The sequence below is a fragment of the Chelonoidis abingdonii genome, chromosome 8 (assembly GCF_003597395.2).
Source record: "Chelonoidis abingdonii isolate Lonesome George chromosome 8, CheloAbing_2.0, whole genome shotgun sequence".
In the NCBI taxonomy this organism is placed as follows: domain Eukaryota; kingdom Metazoa; phylum Chordata; order Testudines; family Testudinidae; genus Chelonoidis; species Chelonoidis abingdonii.
The window spans coordinates 60970852-60993826 of NC_133776.1; the positions used below are offsets into that span (position 1 = coordinate 60970852).

At 49.1% G+C, this 22975-nt stretch overlaps 1 protein-coding gene across 1 annotated transcript; it reads right to left on the reverse strand.

The window, feature by feature from the left end:
- Positions 1-25: 25 nt before the first annotated feature.
- Positions 26-10747, reverse strand: LOC116831534 (uncharacterized). The gene is made up of 5 exons (XM_032791624.2): positions 10486-10747; positions 6302-7447; positions 3686-3745; positions 1685-1888; positions 26-759 (listed from the first exon to the last, which is right to left on the reverse strand). The coding sequence occupies exons 2-5, from the start codon at positions 7425-7427 to the stop codon at positions 611-613; spliced, it is 1539 nt and encodes a 512-aa protein (XP_032647515.1). The 5' UTR covers positions 7428-7447; positions 10486-10747; the 3' UTR covers positions 26-610.
- Between the last annotated feature and the right edge of the window lie 12228 nt (positions 10748-22975).

Sequence of the window (22975 nt, forward strand, 5' to 3'; positions counted from 1 at the left end):
CTTCAGTGCCCAGAGCTGTCAAGCCTTCTAATGTCTGTCACAAACCTTTATTTATATTGTGCTACTTCCTACAGCTCCATCTCCTGAGCCAAAAAAATAATCCAAGGGCAAATGAAAATGTAGTTTGGAAATGATAAACCCTAGTTTTGCATTGGAAAGTGATACCGTAGTAACTGCACCTATGCCTCTGCACCCTCCTTCTGCACTCCATCTTTGCAGCAGGATTCCAGCAGGCTCAGTGCTTTATATTATTGTGATCCTATTCATGGAGGATAGTCCATCAACGGTTATTAGCAAGATGGTCAGGGATTCAACCCAATGCTCCGAGTGTCCCTAGACCTCTGATTGCCAGAAACTGGGAGTGGATAACAGGGGACAGAGCACACTGAAGCACCTGGCACTGGCCACTGTTGGAAGACAGAGCACTGGACTAAATGGATCATTGGTCTGATTCAGTATGGCCATTCTTATGTACCAAGCAATGAGTGAAAACTCAGCACTGGCCATCAGGCAACCTTATTTGCCAATCCAGAACAATACTCAGCAGCACACTACTTTGTATCTTCAGCTAACTCTCTTCCTTCAGGCTGTCTCCATGAAGAGGCCTGGACTAAGTTGTTTCCTGGTCCAAGCTGAGGAGCAGATAGCAGGTCTCCAGGTGGTCAGGGCCAATTCGATGTTCAAAATGAGGTTGCAGATCCTCAGGGGTGAACTGGGCCTGACCTGTGATTTCATCATACAGAGAAGGTCCAGCCTCACCTGCAGGCAAGTGACAAAGAAATGAGTTCAGATGACCCCAGGCTGGTCTGTTCAGATTTGGGCAATGTGGTATGGAACCTTGCTTCTCACCTCACTTGTTCAAACCAGCCCAGCTGACTAGGGACTGAAGGCTGACACTGCCCATTGGCCATTCAGTAGTATTTCTAGATCTCATGCCACTTTCTGGTAGATAGATGTCTACAGTATAAAACTGCTGCTGTACCTTGCACTTAGCATGGCAGGGACAGCTGATGCCACATCAGGGTGACGGGAAGGAATTAGCCAGGCTGCAGTCTAGTCTCAGCTTTGCCCCGATGCACTGTGCAGTTTGGGGTGTGGCACGTGACTTTTTGGCTTCAGTTTCCCCAGCTGTGAAATGGAGATAGTGATGATTAGCTACCTGAGGAGTGGTTGGGAAGTTCACTGGTTTCAAGTGTGTACAGTAATTGTGCTGGGGATGGACTGTGCTAAGTGTTACCGTACCCTCTCTGGCAGACCTAGCAGAAAGAATGGGCCATAGTGACTGCACTTCACTCCCCTAAGACGTGTCTCAGAGCCCCCCAGAAGGTACCAACAGCAGCATTAGGGAGGGGGATGGAGTCACTCCTCACTTCTACTTCCCACCCGGGGCCTCAGGCTGATGTTGAGCTTTTGAACCTAGGGCTCACTACTCCAGTGCCCTGTGTGGAATGTTGCAAAGATTCTGGGACAACATGTGTGAAGGAGAGAGCTTGTGGATGGTTGAATTCCTTCACAGCATGGAAAAAGCTGAGGACCTTTTTCACAGCTCAGCTTGTCTCCTGCAAAGCAGAAGCCCAGGAATCAGATGAGCCTAGCCTCCTTGTCTGTCCCCTGCAGTTAGTATGGAAAGGCTAGAAGATTAGTAGTCCCTAGTGCATTTACTGGCTTTCCAGCATTTCCTCACCTTTGCATGTCTCCCACAAAGTCTTCAGGGTGGAGGAGAGAGCAGCAGACCCTTGGTGATCCATCTGTTCCTCCTGGAATGCCTCATTGTCAGCTGGCACCTTGATTGCACAGCGAGCATTGCCCACCACCTCCTCCAGGCTGGTTTCCTCAACCTCCTCAAAATCATCAGGGTAATCAGTCAGCTCTGCCTCATCCTTCCACTCTGCAGCAGGAGGGGCAGGGGAGCCCCAAGACCATTAATACGGTCTCAGGCTGCTCTTGGTGCTGCTCTCTGGATAGAGGCACATGACAAACTCCTCTGCACCCCGCCCCCCATGATACACAACTCAACCTGCTGCTCTGCACACACGCTGCACCCACCTCAGTGCCCAGCTCCACACTCCGCCCCAACACACTCACTTCTCCTGGCATATCACACACATCTCCTGGCATGCCTCTACACAGCACCTCCTCAACACACACAACCTTGTGCCCCAACACAACACATACCTCCTAACACATGCACTTCACACCTCACCACCCTTCACACCCTGGCCCACTGCCACACCCTGTCTCCATACCACATTACACAGACCTTAGGCCCTTGCACAGGGGATGGTCTCAGTGAAGCTGGGAGGAGACCCTGTGCACGTCTCATGCCACGACTGCACACCTCCCCAACAGAGCCAGAGAGGTGTGGGATGAGGCCGCCCTGCTACCCTACTTGAGACATACCCTGAGAGGGCAGAACTAGCTGGCTCCCCCAGAAGGCATGTGTTTGCTAGTGACCTATGCCAGTGGTTCTCAACCAGAGGCTCGGGACCCCCTCGAGGGTTGTGAGCAGATTTAAGGGGGTCCACGATGCATGGCCAGCATTAGACTCATTAGGCCCAGGGCAGAAAGCCAAAGCCCCACTGTGCAAGACTGCAGCCCAGGGGCTCCAGCCCCACAATCCAGGGCTGAAGCCAAAGCCTGAGCTTTGTGGTGCCCTCTTGTGGTATGGGACCCCAGGCAATTGCCCTGCTTACGGCCCCTCTAACACTGTCCTAGCTTTCATATGCAGAAAACCCATTGTTGTGGCACAACTGGGCCATGGAGTTTTTATAGCATATGCGTGTGCGTAGGCGCCAACTTTTCCCAGCACCAGTGGGTGCTTGCGCCCACCTGCCCCACCCTGACTCCATCCATGCCCTGCCCCTGCCCCGCTCCCATTCCAACCTCTTCCCCAAAGTCCCCGCTCCAACTCCGCCCCATCCCTGCTCCTGTTGGACTCCTTCCCCAAATCCCCAGTCCTGCCTCTTCCCCCTGCACCGTGTTCCCCCTGCTCCCCTGTCCTGCCCAGCACTTGCCACCAAGAAACAGCTGTTTCGTGGCGAGAAGAGCTGGGAGCTAGGGTGGAGAAGTGGCGCGCTCAGGGGAGGGGGAGGACGTGGAGCGGAGGCGAGCTGGGGCAGGGTGGGGAGCTGCATGTGGGTGCTCAGCACCCACCAATTTTCCCCAAGGGTGCTCCATCCCCAGAGCACCCACGGAGTCAGCGCCTGTTTGGAGGGGGGGGAGGGGGGCATGGCTCAGAAAGGAAAAGGTTGAGGACCCCTGACCTATGCAACTTGTGCCAGAACACCAAGATTTTCAGTGCAGGAAGTCACTTTGTAACAAGATGAAAGAATTTACATTTTGGGCTGGGTTTGATTGATCAGCCAGAGAGCTGGGTATTCTCTGAATGTTCTCTGACTTGCACAAGGGGATTGCAGAGCGGAGCTTGGACTCTCATGACACTGGGGCTCTGCCCTGACATTCCCAGACATACTCCAGAACCATCTTCCTAGCTATATTTTGTCTTTTCCACATCTGTTCCCAGCATAAACAATGCACTGTGTGCAAAAACGAAAGGTGGGCACACTTTTGGCTTGGGGGTTATATAGTGTCTGACCAAGATCATGCATGCCTTTGTGAAAGTCCTGATCTGGGCTTTCATTGCCTTGGGTTTCAGAGTTTGTGCAGACAGGACATGTGACGGTACCTTGTAAATCTGTGCTCAGAGGACTGGAGGGTAATAGTCTGTCAGGAGAGCTGCACTGGTCTGCAACAAAGGAAAGAAGACACATGTCAGACAGAGCAGGGACTTAATACAGTGGGTTTTCTATGACAACACTGGTGTCTACCAGACATTGTCCTGAGATGCAGATTCAAATTTGGGTATAGGTCCAAATTTTAGCTCCCTCAAAGTTCCAGGTGTCCAAATCGGGTGCTCTGGTTCAGACCTGTCTCGAGTTTAAATCCTGGTTAAGTCCCCAGTAAAAACATCCACTTGGTTGATCTTATCCTAGATCTGACTTTACCTCATCCTAAAGCCACCAGCCATTTTTGCATGGCTAGCTCTCCCTAATGCCTGCCTACAACAGCAGAGGCGGCAGCAGGCCAGGCCTGAGGTGCATTGGCAGAGAGTGTTGCAGGGCGGGCAGGACCAGGTTAAGAAGGGATGTTGTAGGTCAGGTTGGGGAGCAGAGTCAAAGTTGTATGCATGGGTCTGTCTAGCTCTAACTGATGGAAAAGTGTGCCTGGTACAAAGCTCTTTATAGCCCTAGACAGCAAACCTCTAGAATATTATGAGGTTTTTTGGGTGTCCTCACCCCCATCCTGGAATCATGTGCTTCTGCACAGGAGTATAGATGTACATGGTAGTAACCACTTGCAGGGTTAGGCCTTATATAGCCCATAATGAGCTGTGACTACTTATTGCTTATATACCCAGCTTAGGAAAAAAGTTGGGTTACATATTTATTTTTACTTAAATAGGGCTCAGTTTGTGCCTATAATGCATGTCCCTGCTCTGCGGGCAATGCAGAGCTGCACTAGCCAAGGGAAACGCCGAGAGGCTTGGCACTGTCTCCTAGGGCTAGGTGCACAGAGACACCACATCCTTTAGGGACGCCACAGACTCCCCTTGGATGGCTGGCCACTGTGGCCAGCGTCATGGGCTGGCACATAGGATAGACAGCGCTATATGCCTCTGTAAGAGTAATCTGACTAGTTCTTATTTTTATACAAAATGTCAAGGGAAATGCTTAGCCTTTTTTTTTTTAAAGTTCACACAGTGCAAAAGAATTGCCCATGGGCTTTTCTGGGGCCCCTTTCTATGCCCCTTGAACTTATAGGTGTAGTTATTTAGCAGTGCCTAGTAAGTTTGCAATGCACTATATTGTGTGGTTCATGGTTTCACAGTGTGCTGCCAAAACAGCCCTGAGAGGTCATTCTAGCCAATTGCTGGCTCCTCCACAGTGTTGTTAGCTGAAATATCTGGTGGTTCCAAGGTTAAAAGGGCAAGGACTGGAGTATTTCTCTGTGCCCTCTACGTAGCACAGCTGTCACCTCAGCTTCAGGTCATGGCAGGAGGGAATGCAGGAATCACATGTCTCAAGCCAGCCCTTCAGTTCTGTGTAATGTTCCAACAGAATTAAAGCTAAAGCGGTTGCCTGGATATTTTATTGCAGAGGAAATCCAGGATGGCAGAGGCATGTTTAGGATTGCTTCATTAGCCTGACAGAGCAAGAACCTGCAGAACCTAAGAGTCAGCTGCACTTTGAACATAAAAGTACTCTTATGGCTGGCCTGGCAGCCTTATTGCTGCCCTAGCAGCTTAAGGATGAGGCTCTTGGTTATAGAGATCCTAGTATGAAGCTCTGGTGGCAGAAAAAAAAAATACCACAAAATTTATGACACCTCTAATTTTAGCAGAGGCATGCTAGAGGTAAGACTTTTGCTCAGACTGCAAGAGGTGCTTGGTTCCGATTGCACACAAGACCTGAAGGTCGATATGAAAGCCATGGGCTTCTCATCCCGAAGACATGCAGATCATGCATGGATGTACATGCAGTTGTATGTGTCTGCATCAACCCTACATTTTGTATTTGGGTTCTGAATTTGAAAACACTTGAAATTATAGTTTTCCCTTGTAATTATGACAAAACTCATATTGAGGCCAGGTCTGAGCATTTCCAGTGTGGCTATGAAATTCAATACGATGTGGGAAGGCAGCTGCTTGGGGTGTGTCTGTAGCTGTATATTTAAGGACAAATTTCCAGCCACCTTCAAAGGTGCCTCTAACTTTGTGCCTGGTAAGTGTGTAGTTAGGCTCACAATTACTTGCCCTGAATGCTCAGATGCCTATTTGCAAGTACAAATCTGAGGTTTATGCAAACGAATGCACATGTGTAATGTTTCAGAAAGAAAACTGGAGGCACTTCTTAACACAAAACCCTTAATCTCCTGTATATTGCAAGTGATGGTTGTCAGGGTTTAGGAACCAGCCTTTTTACTGCAGTAAAATAATAACAAAAACCTTCCATTCTGCACAGGCAAAAAAGTCAAGAACAGAGCTGGGGGCCTAGCAGGACTGCTACCTTTCCTCTCTCCTCAACAAATAAAAACAAACCAGCAAAATCTCACACTTCCCTCTTTCCCATTTCTTGGATTTCAGCCTGGTCTCCAGAGCCTTTCCTCCCCTCCTACACCCAGTGTTCCCTGGTGGCTCTCTGATGTCTCTTACTGTATGATCTATTATTTCATGGTATTTAGAAGCATAGGACAGACTAGTTGAGTAGACTCTCCCCAGCAGTGGCCAGTATCGAGCTCTTACCTATCTCTCTTGGCACCTCCTTGATCAGAGGTGGAATGGGTATGTCATCTTCTAAGTTGTCCTCAATGGAAGACACACTTTCATGCTCAAAGTCTTCAGAGTAATCTGAGCTGCTGCCTAGAGTGCTGAAGAGCTCCTCTGGCTCATAAAGCTCTGGACTGTGTGTGCTGACATACGGTGGAGCTGACTTTGGCCTTAAGGCTCCTCTCACTTGGTGAGCTAACAGTGTCTTAGTTTGAGGTGTGGATGGGAGGGAATCTGTGTTGTCCTCCTCATGGAGCTTTGCCAGACGTTGCTGCTTGAAGAGCTGGGATTCTTGGTGAAGAAGGAAAAGCTTGAGGTGTTGCTGGACATAAGGGATGTTGAGGATGCTGCTGCCACTGGGTCTCTTTCCTGGGCACTTCTCCAGGATGGTTTGGATCAAGCCATGCAGGGGCTCAGAATAGCACTCTGGCACAGCAGCATACTCACCTTTCACAATCTTGTAAAATAAGCTGACCAGATTTATTCCATCAAAGGGTGGCTTTAAGACACACGTTTCAAAGAGAACACATCCCAGTGCCCAGATGTCTGACTTGGAGCTGTACGGCACATCCTCGCAGAGCTCTGGGCTCAAGTAATAGGGTGTGCCTACAAAAGTGCTTGCCATGTCCAGGGTGCTGTTCATGACCTTCGAAATGCCAAAGTCCCCCAGTTTCACCATCCCGTTCTTAGTGAGAAACACATTGGATGTTTTGATATCTCGGTGCAGGATCTTAATGGAATGGATGTACTGAACAGCCATAGCTAGTTGCACAAACCATTCCATGACTGTATTCTCAGGAAAGTACCCCTCCTTCCTCATCTTAATGTGGTCATCCAGGGAGCCACCATCACAGTAATCCTGGATGATGAACATATGTTCCTCCTCAAAGAAGTGCTCATGGCAGGTTACAATGTGGGGGTGCTTGAGTTTGCCCAGGATGGTCACCTCTTGAAGCACTGCCTCTTTGGTTCTCATTTTCTTTGATGGATCTGTCTTGATTTTTTTCACGGCAAACAGTTTCTTTGTCTCTGTGTTCCTCATCAGGAAGACCTCAGCACTCGATCCCCTGCCTATGGTTAGTATTTGCTTATACTTCTCCATTGTCTCAACCAGCGTTCAAGCTAGAAGGAGAAGCAAAACCTCAGGTTACCATGTTAGAGATGTCAACCAAGTCTGCATGCTTTCTGTTTCACGATGAAGGAGGTTACCTTCAATTTTATGCTAATTGTGTGGTTGTGTTGATGACAGGGATTGGAAGGGGCAGGGTGCTGGTAACAGGATTTGGAGCTTTTCACCTCTACATTACTGGTTTGAATCTGCACCAGGCCAGGAGGGATTGAATGATGTGGCTCCCTGATAGCAGTTGTTTAGTGGGCCTGTGTGAAGGGATTTGCTGGGCTCAGTCCAGTGGCTAGGAGCTACATCACAGAAACCACTATGACACTAATTCCCCTTGTTGGCAATTTTAGCTGAAAGCCAAGGATTGAATGGGCCACGCTTCACCAACAGAGGTGGCCTCTTCAGGGCAGGGTTGAGGCTTATTGGTGGGGGTTGGTGTTCAGGAAGCTTGCACTGCTATTGGTCTTCAGTGTGACTGTGATGCCAACAGACCAAGTGCCAGCTCATGCTAATGGCCCCATGTCTCAATGGAATGGTGATTTGAGCATTGGCCTGTTAAACCCAGGGTTGTGAGTTCAGTCCTTGAGGGGGCCACTTAGGGATCTGGGGCAAAAATCAGTACTTGGTCCTGCTAGTGAAGGCAGGGGGCTGGACTTGAGGACCTTTCAAGGTCCCTTCCAGCTCTAGGAGATAGGTATAGATAAGCTTGTCTGGCGACCATGGCAGTGTACCAAAGCTCTGCCCTGCAGAGACCCCAGTTAGGGCGAGAGGTATATTCTGTCTCCACAGCCCATCTAGTCCTTGGCTCCGCTGAGGTTGCCATGAAGGGAGGGGGCCAACTACTGCCCACTGTGAGGGACACCACTGACCCCTTTCCCATCACACATTCATGTGTTTCAGCCACTCCCAGTGCTGGTTGGACTTGAACTGATGCCTTGGGCAAAAGCAGTGCCGGGTTTACAATAGCTCCAGTGGCTTCATGGAGCTGGGCCCATGCTGAGAAGGGACCCCGGCCTGCTCCACATGCACTGCTCCCACCACTTGCTCCTCTTGGCCTACCTGCTGGCTGGTCAAGGGCTCCTCCCACTCTGGGCATTCTCTGCTTCCTACCACCTGTCTCCCTGGATCTGAGCCACCTGGGACTGGTGCAGAAGCCTGGCCAGTCTCAGCCAGGTATGTGTGAGGAGGAACATTGTGGAGGGCATGGCTGGGTCCCTCCAGGCAAGGTGGGAGGGATAGCTTAGTGGTTTGAGGATTGGCCTGCTAAACCCAGGGTTGTGAGTTCAATACTTAAGGGGGCCACCTAGAGAGATCTGGGGCAAAATCAGTACTTGGTTCTGCTAGTGAAGGTAGGGGGCTGGACTCAATGACCTGTCAGGGTCCCTTCCACTTCTGTGAGATAGGCATATCTCTCCATATATAGAAGTGCATCTTGAGGGACCCTGGCTGGGGCAGGTCCTGACCTGGTTGATCATGCCATTCCTGAGGGGCCAGAGTGATTCCCTGTCTTGGGACCAGCCATGGCTGTGCTGTTAGCTCAGCCTGGCAGACACAGTTGCCTCCTAGCAAGGCTGGGGAGTGGGTCTGTGGGGGGCATGAAGGGAGTGCTGGGCTGTGAAGGGGCAGGGAGGATGTGTGGGTGTTGGGGCACTATGGAGTAGGGGCTCTGTGTGAGGGGTGCTGGGCAGTTGTGGTGGGGCTATGGGCAAGGGTGGTGTTGTGCAGGGCACTGTGAATTTGTGGGTGAATCTGGGGGGCACTGGATATGGGGGGCCTCTGGCCATAGGGAGTTGGGAGTGCTGGGACCGTGGGATGTGGCAGGCCACTATGTGTCTGGCAACTGCTGGTTTGTAAATAGTACCCTCAAACTGGGCAGAGCAGGGCCACCCCTGACATGCCATGCCTCATTGCCTCTGGCTGGCCCCTTGCTTGGGGGACTGGCCTCCATGGGGGCCCACAAATATGTTTGGCACTGTGCCCACAAAAGTTTAATTGGGCCCTGGGGGGCTTGTCACACATCCGCTGCCAGTAGGGCCCCTCCCACACAAGATGATTTGCACAAGCAGTGAGACCTGAGGAAGGAAGATGTTGAGAGGAGCCTGGAAAGCCTCCCCAGAGGGGAGGTCACAGGGGGCAATGAGAGCAGAGGACAAACCTCCATGTGGGTAGAGTGACCAGATGTCCCGATTTTATAGGAACCTGTTCATAAACTTATCTACAGAGTATAAATGATAAGCACCATTTACAAAACATATCACTGAATGGCTGCTATCACAGTAAATGCTATGTAAATGCATCTGAATGCAATACGAAAAATGTTTGCTCCCATTATCTCAATTCAAGAAGGTTTATACTGTATGTTTTTCATCTTTCCTGTGCTGCTCATACATACATACACATACCCACTGTAATCACCAGTCTGTGTTACACATAGTTTGCTCAGAGTTTCTTTCCTGCTCTTTTTTTCCCCTTTTCAATATCTGCCATTTTGGTGCAGTTTTTGCCATAGTCCCCTCAAATATTCATAAAAGGGGCAGGGCAGAAACAAAGTCAGCGAAATCTAACACTGTCTGGGTCAGGTGCATTCATGCATTCCATTCTCTTCTGTCCTTGTCCTCATCCCCCTTTTCCCCTGAAGCCTTTCCCCCTTCCCCTCCCAAGGGGCCGGATCCATGTAGACCCACCCCCGTCAACTATAAACCATGCTCCTGTGACTTTACACATCATTTCCTCCTGATTTAGTAAAACAGTGACTTTACACATCATTTCCTCCTGATTTAGTAAAACAGTGACTTTTACTAAATCTACCATGATTGCTCTGTGCTCTTGGATAAAAAATGCCATGACAAAATGCATCCCTATTTCTGAATGTTAACAAACCTGCTCAGTTTATCTGTCCCTTGTTGTTTATTTCCCCTCCTAGGAGTTCTTTAGGCTGTTGACAGATTTACATGCACTTGCTGATGCAATGACTGAAATAGACTGCAACCACAGCTTGGCCCTGCACTTTGCTTTCTTCGATCTTTGAAACGGTGCTTACCTTGTCAGCCAGCAGACCACAGATCAGAGCCCCCCAGATTCTGAAAAGCAGCCTTCCAGCCTGTGCCTATGTAGCTGTGCAGAGAGATCACTGTCTCAGTGCTGACGGATTTGCCCAGGCTATGCAGATTTCCTATTTGCAGGGAGAAGGCTGGTGGGTCTCCAAGACTAGCCCAGGTGAATCTTCTGACGGTTCCCCAACCAGGAAGTTTGGAGCTGGCCTGTATTTGTTCTCAGGCTTCCCCACCTGGCTGGGGCCTGGTGCTGCAGTGCACTGCTAGACTTGCTTTGGACATCTCCATGGCAACCCAGCTTATCCCAGCTGCTGTGCGTGCCTGAGGAGCAATGACGCTGGCTTCTGATCAGGCTTCACGGGACAGGGAAAGCTCCTGGGGGCCTTGCAATCCTTCCCCCCACATTGGGACAGTGACCAAGGCTAGCCAGTCTGAACGGGAAATGAAGTTACAGAGTCCTTCAGAGCCCGATCCTTGCCTCAGTTGCACTTATGTAAACCAGACTAACACCAGGATAAGGCCAGGGTGACTGAGAGGAGAATCAGACCCCCTTCGTTTACGTTTCCCTAGGAAAAATTACTACAGTAATACAGTCTTCTGCAATAATGGTACATTATCTAGCTGTGCTTTCACACAGTGCCTATCACTGTGGTACCTGGTCCCGCTACAGCGTATACTAGTAACAGACCAGCATGTGAGACTATTACTATATCATTACTCCCAATTAATAATAGCTTGCCAAGGGCATGCCAGGCTAGAGAACCACACACCCTCGAATGACAAATCACGGCTGTACTTTACAAGAACAGTTGCAAACAGTACAACTTGTAGCTGAGTTTGTAGAGTACTGCGGGATGTCTCTTCTGTAAGGGTGCCCATGGTGCTGCTAACCAGACCTGTGGTGCTGGAACATGGAAAGGGAAATTTTCGTACCTGGTCACGTTTGCCTCTTTTGCCTCTGCCACCACCAGACACTGACACGGGTGGCAGATAATGGGCTAATGAGGCAGATGGCTCTGTAAATGGTAGGATGTATATTAGGAAGGAACAGGAAGCATAAGTGATGGCTTCCTCTGGGCCTGGGGTGGGAGGGGTGCTCACGGCCGCCGCCCCACTTCTTCTTGCCCAATTTCACCTCTTCCACCAGCATGCCCCCTGTCACTCCTCCCCATCCCTCCCAGAGCCTCCTATATGCCACGAAACAGCTGACTGTGGTGGGTGAGAGGCCATGCGGGGGTGCTGATCAGTGGGGCAGCAGGTGGCTGGGAGGCACTGGGACGGGAGGGGGGGAGGTGGCTGCCAATGGGGGCTGAGCACTCATTAATTTTTTTGCATGGGTGCTGCAGGGATGGAGCACCCATGAAGTCGGCACCTATGATGGGAAGAATGGAGGTGCTCAGAGGAGAGGAAGAGGGAGAGGAGAAGAAGCTGTGTGAAAGGCTCCTCCAGCTATACACCTGGGGTTCTGTTAATCTTTGAAACGACAGATGAAGTGCCAGGGCTAGAAGACCCCAAGAACAGGCTAGGCAGCAGTGCTCTTGGGTTCAGTGGAGGGCCTGTGTGAGACATCACCTTTATATTGGTATACATAACAAAATTCATGTGGTGGGGGTGGGGCTGACAGGTTTGGAATGTGGGAGGGGGCGCAGGACTGGGGCAGAGGGTTAGGGTGTAGGCTCAGGGGTGGGGCTGGGGATGAGGGGTTTGGGGTGCAGGCTGCCCTGGGGCTGCAGTAGGGAGAGAGGACTCCCCCCAGCCCTCTCTTGTCGCAGCAGCTCAGGACCAGGGGAGACGCGGCCAGTAGTTTCCCCAGGAACAGAAACTAGGGGGAGTGTTCGAATTTACGGGGGGGGTGTCAGGGCCAATGAGATATATAAAAAAGATATGAATAAAGTAAATGTTTTGTTAGGATAATGCAAATTTAACATAAGGATAATGCAAGTTACACCAAAACATATAACAGGTCTAGATTTCTAAATATATATATATTTAATTTAAATTGACTTTTGAAAAATAAGCCATCATTGGATAAGAGGGAAGATCCTCTCATGGATCAGTAACTGGTTAAAAGATGGAAAACAAAGGGTAGGAATAAATTATCAGTTTTCAGAATGGAGAGAGATGAATAATGGTATCCCAGAGGGGTCGTACTGGGACCATTACTGTTCAAAATACTCATAAATGATCTGGAAAAATGGGTAAACAGTGAGGTGGCAAAATTTTCAGATGATACAAAACTATTCAAGATATGGGCAACAGGGGATGGATCATTTGATGTTTCCCTGTTCTGTTCACTCCCTCTGAAGCTCCCGGCCTTGACCACTGTCAGAATACAGGATACTGGGCTAGATAGACCATTGGTCTGACCCAGTATGACCATTCTTATGTAAAAATTAATTATAATAATAAAAATGTTTAGTACAGAACCTCCCCAACATAATGACCTCTCAAGATAGCAACGATGTGAGATAACAACCTTGGCAAATAATGCATTTTAAAAATCTTGGCCTACTAGGAAACTTATTTATATAAGTTTTCATTCCCAGTCACAAATCTAGCATTCTAGAGCAAAGTCACTAAAATATAGTCCAACAAACAAATGTTTGTTTAACATGCCCCTCACTTTTCCCTTCACCGCGCCCCACTCACTGGTGTTGTCCTTGATTAGTCAGTGGAGACTCAGAGTTCAGAGCTGCTTTCACATGCGTACACCTCCCAAGTGGGGGGCAAGAAGGCACCCTGCTCGTTGCTTACTGTTCACTCTGGCCACAGCTATTCGTTGTGCCACCGTTCACTCCACCACTCTGTTGCCAATGGCCCTGAGCAGTCACCTTCTGCTGCCACCTGACACTGTGACCTCTGTGAGTTGGGTAGACCCTCATGAGACCAACTCGCAGAGGTCACAGTCTGGGCTGTCTCTTACACAAAAGCACTGTAACCACAGGAACACTGTCCCAACAGCAGAACTAAGCACTTAGACCTGATTATCAGTGATTTCAACTGCAGTGGTCACTTAATAGAACAAAAGACTATTTATGGAGCCTAATCAGCTCTGTCTTTAAACAGTGAAGAGGGACAGGTCCCCACTCTCTCTCTTGATGCCCTCAATCAGCACAGGCTAAGTACAGTTCTACTGACCTTTACTCATACAATAAGAACAACATTTCAACCCCCCCCCCCACCATTCAAGTGATTTGTAACCCAACCCCAGCCAAAATTTATCACTTGGGCAACACAGCTCTGTTTCTGGATACCTAGGTAGATTAGGTGTGAATGTAAATACACTCTGGTCCTGAAGCCTTTCCCCCCGGCTCATCATTAGCTGTCAGGGAGAGCTCATTTAGACTTTGCTTGCAAATCATCATTTGAAATTATTAGGTTGGCCTACATCACCGAAATGAATGCACTGACATTGTCATAAAAAACAGCCATATAAGGAAGCTAGTCTATGTTCATACTTTTGAAATCTATTATACTTTTTCAGATATATGTATTTTATCATACACTGCATATGCTTTTAAAGTATGTATTAATGTTTCAATTTCAGTTCAAAATTCCAAACAGTCACTAAATTGGCATGTTTCAGAGCAGCAGCTGTGTTAGTCTGTATCTGCAAAAAGAACAGGAGTGGAAATTGTTGAAATCATGGTGGAATTCCTCAAGGGCTTCTTTTCCATGGGTTCAGATGATGAAGATGTCATCAGTGTAGAGTAGGGACATTAGTGGTTGAGAGCTAAGGAAGCGTTGTTCTAGGTCAGCCATAAAAATGTTGGCATACTGTGGGGCCATATGGGTACCCATAGCAGTGCCACTGACTTGAAGGTATATATTGGCTCCAAATCTGAAATAGTTGTGGGTGAGGACAAAGTCGCAAAGTTCAGCCACCAGGTTTGGCATGTAACTAGTTTACAAAACTGGGAGGAGCGGGGTGTTGGGAAAATTCAGGGGGGGTGTACTCTCCCCTTAGGGAGGGTGTAGGGAAATCACTGGATGCGCCTCTCCCCAGCCGTGGCAGCTCCAGTGGGACTGGGCTGGGCCAAGGAAAGAGTTCCCCTCCTCTGGCCGCGATAAGTCTGGGGCAGGTCTGTGCTAGGGCTAGCAGGGAGGGGTGCCTCTCCCTGCCGTGGTAGGTTCTGAGCCCCAGCTTAATAGGCAGTTGCATGGCCACGCGGCTGTGCAGCTTAGAGGGAACTTAACCTGTGACCCAATCAGAATGAGAGGGATTAAAAGGATAAAGTCAGACACGAAGTCTTTTGATGTCACACCACAATGAGAAAGGTGAAACCATTGGTTTAAACTTTTTCCTGTTGAAAATATTGTTGAAATTGACCCATTCCCATGAAATGTTTCCATTCTAACTGAAAACCCCTGCCAGCCATTTTTTGACCAGCTCTGAGCATAATGTCACTTCTCCTGCAGCAGCCTGCACTACAAAGTGCTTCCCTAGAGCAGAAGGCGGACCCAGTGGGTAGGGGACTAGCCAAGGCCTGGGAAGACCCAGGCTCAATTCCCTCCTGTACCAGAGACTTGCTGTGTGATCATAGGCAAGTCACTTAGCCTCTCTGGGCCTCAGGTTCGCATCTGTGCAATAGGGCTAAGATCACTGCCCTGCCTCAGAGAGCAAAACATCAGTGATTGTGAGGTGCTCAGATACTGCGATAATGGGGGTCAGGTAAATATCACAGATAGATAGATCCCCAATTTTTGCATAAAAAATAACAATGCTCCTGGTTTGTTTTTTTCCTCCCCTCTCCAACGAGTGCTCACCATTCAATAGTTCTTCTCAGGTCCAGCTGCACAGCTCTGTCGCCTGTTTCACTTGCAGACACAGGCTGGAAAACAATAATGTAATTGGATCCTTTCATGATGCAGGAGTGGTGCTCACCTGCTCAGAGATGAGTCTGTGCCAGCAGACAGGCAGATTCAGCCACAAATTGCCGGCTGTAGCAAGGCGTGCATAGCTATCAAACTGGCATGGCTTTGGTTTCTATGCATGGTGCCTTTACATTCCTTAGCAATTTCTAAGGAATAGAACAGGCTGGTAGATTCAGAGTGACACATGCCCAGCAGTCATCACGCTTGCAGAGCTCCTTGCTTCGCACATGGAATTCCTTGCTTCGCACATGGAATTTAATGAAGATCAGAATTCTAGGATGAGATTTTCCAAAGCACTCAGCATGGGCTCTCTGCTCCTGCTGACTTAAACAGGAGCAGAATACGGAGAAGCCTCAGTGTAGGCTGGTAGTTAGAGGCGGGAGGGGAGTTTTCTTGGGTTGATTTTTTTGGCCACCTTTTGTTCCTTGACACTTTCAAGTGTGATTTGTTGAGCTGTCTGTCGGTCTAGCTAAGCACTACTAGAGTGCACAGGCTGATGGACATATTTCTATTAAATAAAAGGATATACCAAACTTCTGTTCCAGCGAATACTGTACAGGAAACATGCAGGTCAGTTGTGCTCCATCTGCCATTTGTGGTCACTAGTGAGACACTTCTGAAGAAATCCTAACACCACTGGCTCTGAAAAAGAATTAAACCTGTGCAACCACTGCACAGGAGAACATGCACTGTAACACTGTTCGGCTGCAGAAGGGTCAGCATCCATCATGATGCTGTACTCGGCTCCCTGAGCTCCTAATGGAAAAGTGGTGGTCTGCTTGGGGGGCTGTCTGCTGAGCCGAGCTGAGCCTGCTAGTCTGAGAGCTCACTTACTAATGAGGATATAGCCTGCTATCCTTCAGTCTGCTACCCCTTTAGGATCCCTTGACATGGGGGCAGGGCTAACTGAGGGAGAACAAAGGTTTAAAAAGCCAGCTGCTAGGTGAGGAGAGCAGCTGGTGGCCAGGGGAGTTTTGCAAGGGAGTGTGAAAGGCATTACTTCCAGGTCCAGCTCAGGCGGTGAGGGAAAGGTCATGAGACAGAGTGAGCTGCCAAGGTGAGGAGAGTTTGGCTGCAGGGAGCATTGGGAAGCAGCAGGAGGAAGATGAGGGATTCTGTCTAACCACTAGAATGGCACCAGAAAAGCCTCCTAGAAAAGAAACATGAGTGGGGTGGTTGAGGAGGGGGAAGAGGAGCGAGAGAAAAAGAACCCAACTAAAAAAAATCCCCAAACAATCTTCTGCAAGAGTAACAATGATGCAGATAGACACCCTACAGCAGCACATACGATTCCCTGCCTCATGGGTGTAGTAGGAAGAGAACCTGAGACACAAGCCCTTGTATCAGAGACCTGGTATGAGGCAGGACCTGCTCATAGAGTCTGGCAAAAATAGGGCGACTTTGCAAAAATACACATTCCTGAGTGCTAAGCACAAAGTACTCACGCAAACACATTCCGATATCAAGGATGGTACAAAAACATTCCCCAAGGATAATAGGAATACACTGACCCCTCCTAAAAGATAAGGACAGGATGACAATATATAATAGAAATGTTTTGACTGAATCAACATGTACAAAGTGATGGGTAATAACTAGCTACATCAGTGGGCCGTAACTAACAATGCAGAGGCAGTACATAACTTGATATAAAGATGTATCTCAGAGGGAGTATCTGTGTCCAGCCAAGGGAGGAATGAAAAGTCTCACCATTCACTGAGCTACGTCCATGGTCACGGTCATACTTGTCTTGGTATCCTCATAGAGTCTGCCAGCTATTGTTACTGTGCTTTGCTGACAATAAACCTGGCCTGGTGACTTTGTACCTTAACAGATCTTGTGGTCATTGGATGGTTCCCTTAAAGTCTGCTGTGCCAGCTGTCTGTGCAGAGCTGGGGCAGCACACAGGGAGAACACACGCAGCCAAATATCTAACCACAACAGGCAGCTGGCATGTGAGCATATGGGGCAAGCAGCTCAGACACACAGTACAGGGTATCAAGGCCAGGATGGCTGAACTGGAGGAGACAGAGTGGTGCACAGAGGAGACTTTCCATGACACAGAAGAGTGGTCCCATTCTAAGTTCCCTGTAAGCTGCACAGCCTGGATCCATCTGCGGCCTGAACTGGACCCAGACCCAGACTCAGCCGGGGCGGTGCGGTCCAAACCCAGGTGGCCCAGCCTGGACCCAGCCGTGGCCAGGGCAGCACAGCCCAGCCTGGACCCAGCTGCAGCCAGGGTGGCCTGGCCCAAACCCTGATGCCCCTCCGTGAACCCAGTCCCAGCCCGGACCTCTCATGGCCGGGGCACACCTCCCTGAATGTAGCTCCATCCTGGACCTGCAAGGGCTGGAGGAGGGGCACCTATCCTGCAGCCCCAGCCCCAGAGCTGCTGCAGTGGGGAGAGGCGCCTCTCCCCACCCCAGCCCAGGAGTTGCAGTGGGGAGAGAGGGCTGCGGGGAGTCTTCTCTCCCAGAGCCTGCACCACCAGGAGGAGCCCTCACCCACTGCACCCAACCCTCTGCCCCAGCCGTGAGCCTCTCATCCCAGGCCCCACCCCAGAGCCCAGACCCTCAACCACAGCCCTCATCCACTGCAGCTCAACCCTCTGCCCCAGCCCCCTGCCACACTCCAAACCCCTCAGCTCCACCCCCACCACATGAATTTTGTTATGTGCACCAATATGAGGGTGAAGTAGGAAGGTGATGTGTGACACATCACCTCCATATTGGTGCAGATAACAAAATTCATTCCACGCATGAGTGGGAAAAATTTGAGGGAACACTGGTCCCCATCCCCATCTGACAGCCTCTGTGCTGTTGTGAAGACTGAATGTCTCAGGGAAGGAGAACATTAGGCTAGAGTGGAGGGAAACAATCCCACAACTTGGAACCTCCTTCCAGATGATGTCATGTTATTGTCTTGCAGCGAGGATACCTCTCCCGGAGAGGGAACCCCAGTTGTTACTACTAGAGCTTCAATTATTAGAAATATAGATAGTTGGGTTTGTGATGACTGGGAGAAAAACACAGCGAATTGCCTGTCTGGTGTGAAGGTTGCAGATCTCATGAGATATCTAGACAGGCTTATGTATAATGCTGGGGAGGAGCTGGTGGTAGTGGTACATGAAGGTACCAGTAACACAGGGAAAGGCAGGACAACAGTCCTGGAGGCCAAATTTAGGCTTTTAGGTAAGAGATTGAAGTCCAGGACCTCCATGAAAGCATTCTCTGAAATTCTTCCAGTTTCACACGCAGGGCAAGTTAAACAGGCAGAACTGCAGGGTCTCAGCGTGTGGATGAGACAATGGTGCAAGGAGGAAGGGTTTAGATTTACTAGGACCTGGGGAGCCTTTTGGGAAAGGAGTTGTCTATCCAGAAAGGATGGGCTTCACCTAAATCAAATTGGAACTAGAATGCTGGCATGCACAATTACAAAGGCCGTACAGGATTTTTTAAACTAAGGGTGGTGGTGATGGGAAATCCAACAGGTGCAGAGAAGCACATGGTTTGGGTGGAGACATCCCTTAGAGATGAATTTACTAAAGGAGGAACTCTATAGCCCAGGAACAAGGAGAGGATAGAAGTTGATAACGTTCAGATAGGAGCTAGTGAAGAACAAATGTAGTAAGATGAGGCCCTGAAACAAAAACCCTTGTATAAGAGGCCCGCTGTGAGGCCTGAGGCCTAAGGCCTGAACTAAAGTAATGTTCAAAACTTTGCTAACATAAAACAAAGTTAAGCTGTGAGCCAGAGGCAGGCCCTGCTCACAGAAGTTGGTAAGAAGAAGGCTGCTAATTGCACGTATACACATATCTGAAAGGTATCAAGTACTAATAGAATCAACATGTGCCAGGATGACACAAGAACATTCTGGTACAAACACATTCCACAGAGATAATAAGGAACAGGCTGACCCATACTAAACACAGGGTCAAAAGGATAATATGATGGATAGAGTTGTTGGAACCAACATGTACCAGGAGAGAGGCAGCAGCCTAATACATAGAGGGGTTGCACTTGGAGTGATGTGTAACTTGTTTGTACCTATGTATAAGAATGCACCCCTGAGGAGTAGTCTTTGTCTGGCCTAGGGGGCAGTGGTAAATTCCACCACTGACTGAGCTGGTCCATTGTCAGGGAGTAGATATGTATTAGCAGAACTGTAGACACCTGATCCGGGGAGCTAGAGACTGAGTTTCATTTGGCAATAAACCTGGCCAGGTGCCATCATATCTTATCGGAGTCCATGGTCGTTGGGGGTTCTCTCGGGTCTGCTGTGTCAGCTATCTGTGCAGAACCGGGGCAGCACACAGAGGAAACACATGCACACAGCCAACGTGATTGACAACAGCAGTCAAAGGTGAAAGAGTCCCATTTCATTATAACACACGAAGGCAAGTAACTGAATATTGACAAAGTGTACAAGTGCTAGAAGTCTAAATGCTTTGAAGGGTGAACTAGAGTGCTTGCCATTAAATGAGAACATGGATAGGTGCTGTGGAAACTTGGTCATGAGGCTAATCAATGGGACATGGTAATAGCAGGATACTAAAAGTATAGGAATGACAGAGTAGGTCACATTGGTGGGAGAGAGGCCCTATATCTGAAAGAAAGCATGGTGCCATGACTCACAGATCTGGAACCTGGGCTCATAGGGTGCCTGGGAATAGCCACACCCCAATGCTCCACCAGTCAGTCTCTTGCTAAGGCCTTACCTGGGACTCATGCAGCCCAGCCCCAGTGTGAGGCTCCCCCCTGAGATCTAACTGGTGGAGTCCCAGAGCAGCTGATAGGCCCACTGGTCCTACTTAAGCCAGCAGCAGGCAGCAGAAGCTTTTTGGATAATTGGGTTCCCTCCTACTCTAGACTGTGTGCCATGGGTGGTGGGTGAACCCCAGGTTTGGGGAGACTGCCCCTTCAGTCCAGGGCCCCGCTCCTCCCACCCCGTTTCCCTGCCAGAACCCAGAGGCCCCGCCTCAGCCCAGAGTGCCCAGCAGGCAGGTAGTCAGCACAGCTCCAAGCCCGAGCCCCAGAGCGGCAGGCAGGTGGGCAGGCATGCAGCTGAGTGCAGGCGGGCTGGCAGTGTGGCCCCCACCACCACCCTGGAGCACCAGGTGGGCAGGCAGCACAACCACCAGCCTCAGAGTGCTGGGTGCATGGGTGGCTTGAGCATCAGCTCCAGCTGCCAGGAGTCCCTTCCTGCAGGCTTGTCCCCACTAGTCCCAGGGCAAGGGTGCCGGAGCCCTCCCAAAAGTGTATGGCGGAGAGGCTGGGGGCTCCTGATCAATGTGGAGGCAAAGGCAACCTCCTGCCCATGTCGCAGGCCCCCCGCCCAGGGCAGGTAGAGAGACCCAGGCTCCACACAGCTTGGCTCCATCTTCTTTGGAACCCCTCTTTAGGTAGTTGAAGGCTGCTATAAAATCTCCCCTCACTCTTCTCTTCTGCAGATTAAACAAGCCCAGTTCCCTCAGCCTCTCCTCGTAAGTCATGTGCCCCAGCCCCCTAATCATTTTTGTTGCCCTCCACTGGACTCTTTCTAATTTGTCCACATACTTTCTGTAGTGGGGAGACCTAAAACTGGACACAATACTCCAGATGTGGACTCACCAGTGAGGAATAGAGGGGGAAAATCACTTCCCTCAATCTACTGGCAATGCTCCTACTAATACAGCCCAATATGCCGTTAACAAAGGCACACTGTTGACTCATATCCAGCTTTTTGTCCACTGTAATCCCCAGGTCCTTTCCTTTTAACCAGTCGGTCCACAGCCTGTGGGAGTGCATGGGATTCTTCCATCCTAAGTGCAGGACTCTGCACTTGTCCTTGTTGAACCTCATCAGATTTCTTTTGGCCCAATCCTCTAATTTGTCTTGGTCACTCTGGACCCTAACCCTACCCTCCAGCATATCTACCTCTCCCCCCATTTTAGTGTCGTCTGCGAACTTGCTGAGGGAGCAATCCATCCGATCATCCAGATCATTAATAAAGACGTTGAACAAAACTGGCCCCAGGACGAATCCTTGGGGCACTCTGCTTGATACTGGCTGCCAACTAGACATTGAGCCATTGATCACTACCTGTTGAGCTCGACGATCTAGCCAGCTTTCTAGTCACCTTACAGTCCATTCATCCAATCCATACTTTTTTAACTTGCTGTCAAGAATACTGTGGGAGACCATATCAAAAGCTTTGCTAAAGTCACATCTGCCACTTTCCCCATATCCACAGAGCCAGTTATCTCATCATAGAAGGTAATCAGGTTTGTCAGGCATGACTTGCACTTGGTAAATCCATGCTGACTGTTCTTGATTACCTCCGTCTTCTCCAACTGCTTCAAAATGGATTCCTTGAGTGCCTGCTCCATGATTTTTCCAGGGACTAAGGTGAGGCTGTAGTCTGTAGATCCCCGGATCCTCCTGCTTCCCTTTTTAAAATATGGGCACTATATTTGCCTTTTTCCAATCATCCAGGACCTCTCCTGATCACCACAAGTTTTCAAAGATAATGGCCAATGGCTCTGCAATCACATCAGCCAACTCCCTCAGCACCTTCAAATGTATTAGATCCAGGCTCATGGACATGGAAGTCAAATCCTAGTGAGGAAAATAAAAAGGAGCATAAACTCTGGCAAGTGAAGTGTAAAAATAAAATTAGGAAGGCCAAGAAAGAATCTGAAGAACAACTAGCTAAAGACACAAACAATTTTTTTAAAGTACATCAGAAGGAGAAAAGCAGCCAAACAATCAGTGGGTCCACTGGATGATCGAGGTGCTAAAGAAGCACTCAAGGAAGACAAAGCTGTTGCGTAGAGGCTAAATGAATTCTTTGTGTCAGTCTTCACTCTAGACTTGGATGTGGGGAAGAGCCACACCAAACCATTTTTTTTTGGTGACAAATCTGAGCAGCTGTCCCAAATTGAGGTAAAAAATAATGAGGAGTCTGGTGGCACCTTAAAGACTAACAGATTTATTTGAGCATAAGCTTTTGTGGGTAAAAAAACCACTTCTTCAGATGCATGGAGTGAAAATTACAGATACAGGCATAGATATACTGGTACATGAAGAGGAGGGAGTTACCTTACAAGTGGAGAACCACCGATAACAAGGCCAGTTCAGTCAGGGTGGATGTGGTCCACTCCCAATAATTGATGAGGAAGTGTCAATACAAAGAGAAGGAAAATTGCTTTTGTAGTGACCCAGCCACTCCCAATCCCCGTTCAAGCCCTAATTAATGGTGTTAAGTCTGCAAATGAATTGTAGCTCTGTGGTTTCTCTTTGAAGTCTATTTTTAAGGTTTTTTTGTTGAAGGATGCCTACTTTTAAATCTGTTATTGAATGTCCAGGGACATTGAAGTGTTCTCCTACTGGCTTTTATATGTCACCATTCCTGATGTCTGATTTGTGTCCATTTATTCTTTTACGTAGGGACTGTTCAGTTTGGCCAATGTACGTGGCAGAAGGACATTGTTGGCACATGATGGCATATATCACATTCGTAGATGTGAGATGAATGAGCCCCTGATGGTGTGGCTGATGTGGTTGGGTTCTCTGATGGTGTCGCTAGAGTAGATATGGGGTCAGAGTGGGCAATGGGTTTGTT

Bases quoted from the DNA above. Each gene is read 5' to 3' on its own strand.
- LOC116831534 (XM_032791624.2), bottom strand. From the start codon at position 7,427: ATGGAGAAGTATAAGCAAATACTAACCATAGGCAGGGGATCGAGTGCT. The intron at 3,746-6,301 runs GTAAGAGCTCGA...CCTTTGTTGCAG, and splicing joins GGAGGTGCCAAGAGAGATAG to ACCAGTGCAGCTCTCCTGAC. The intron at 760-1,684 runs GTGAGGAAATGC...ACTTGCCTGCAG, and splicing joins TTTGTGGGAGACATGCAAAG to GTGAGGCTGGACCTTCTCTG.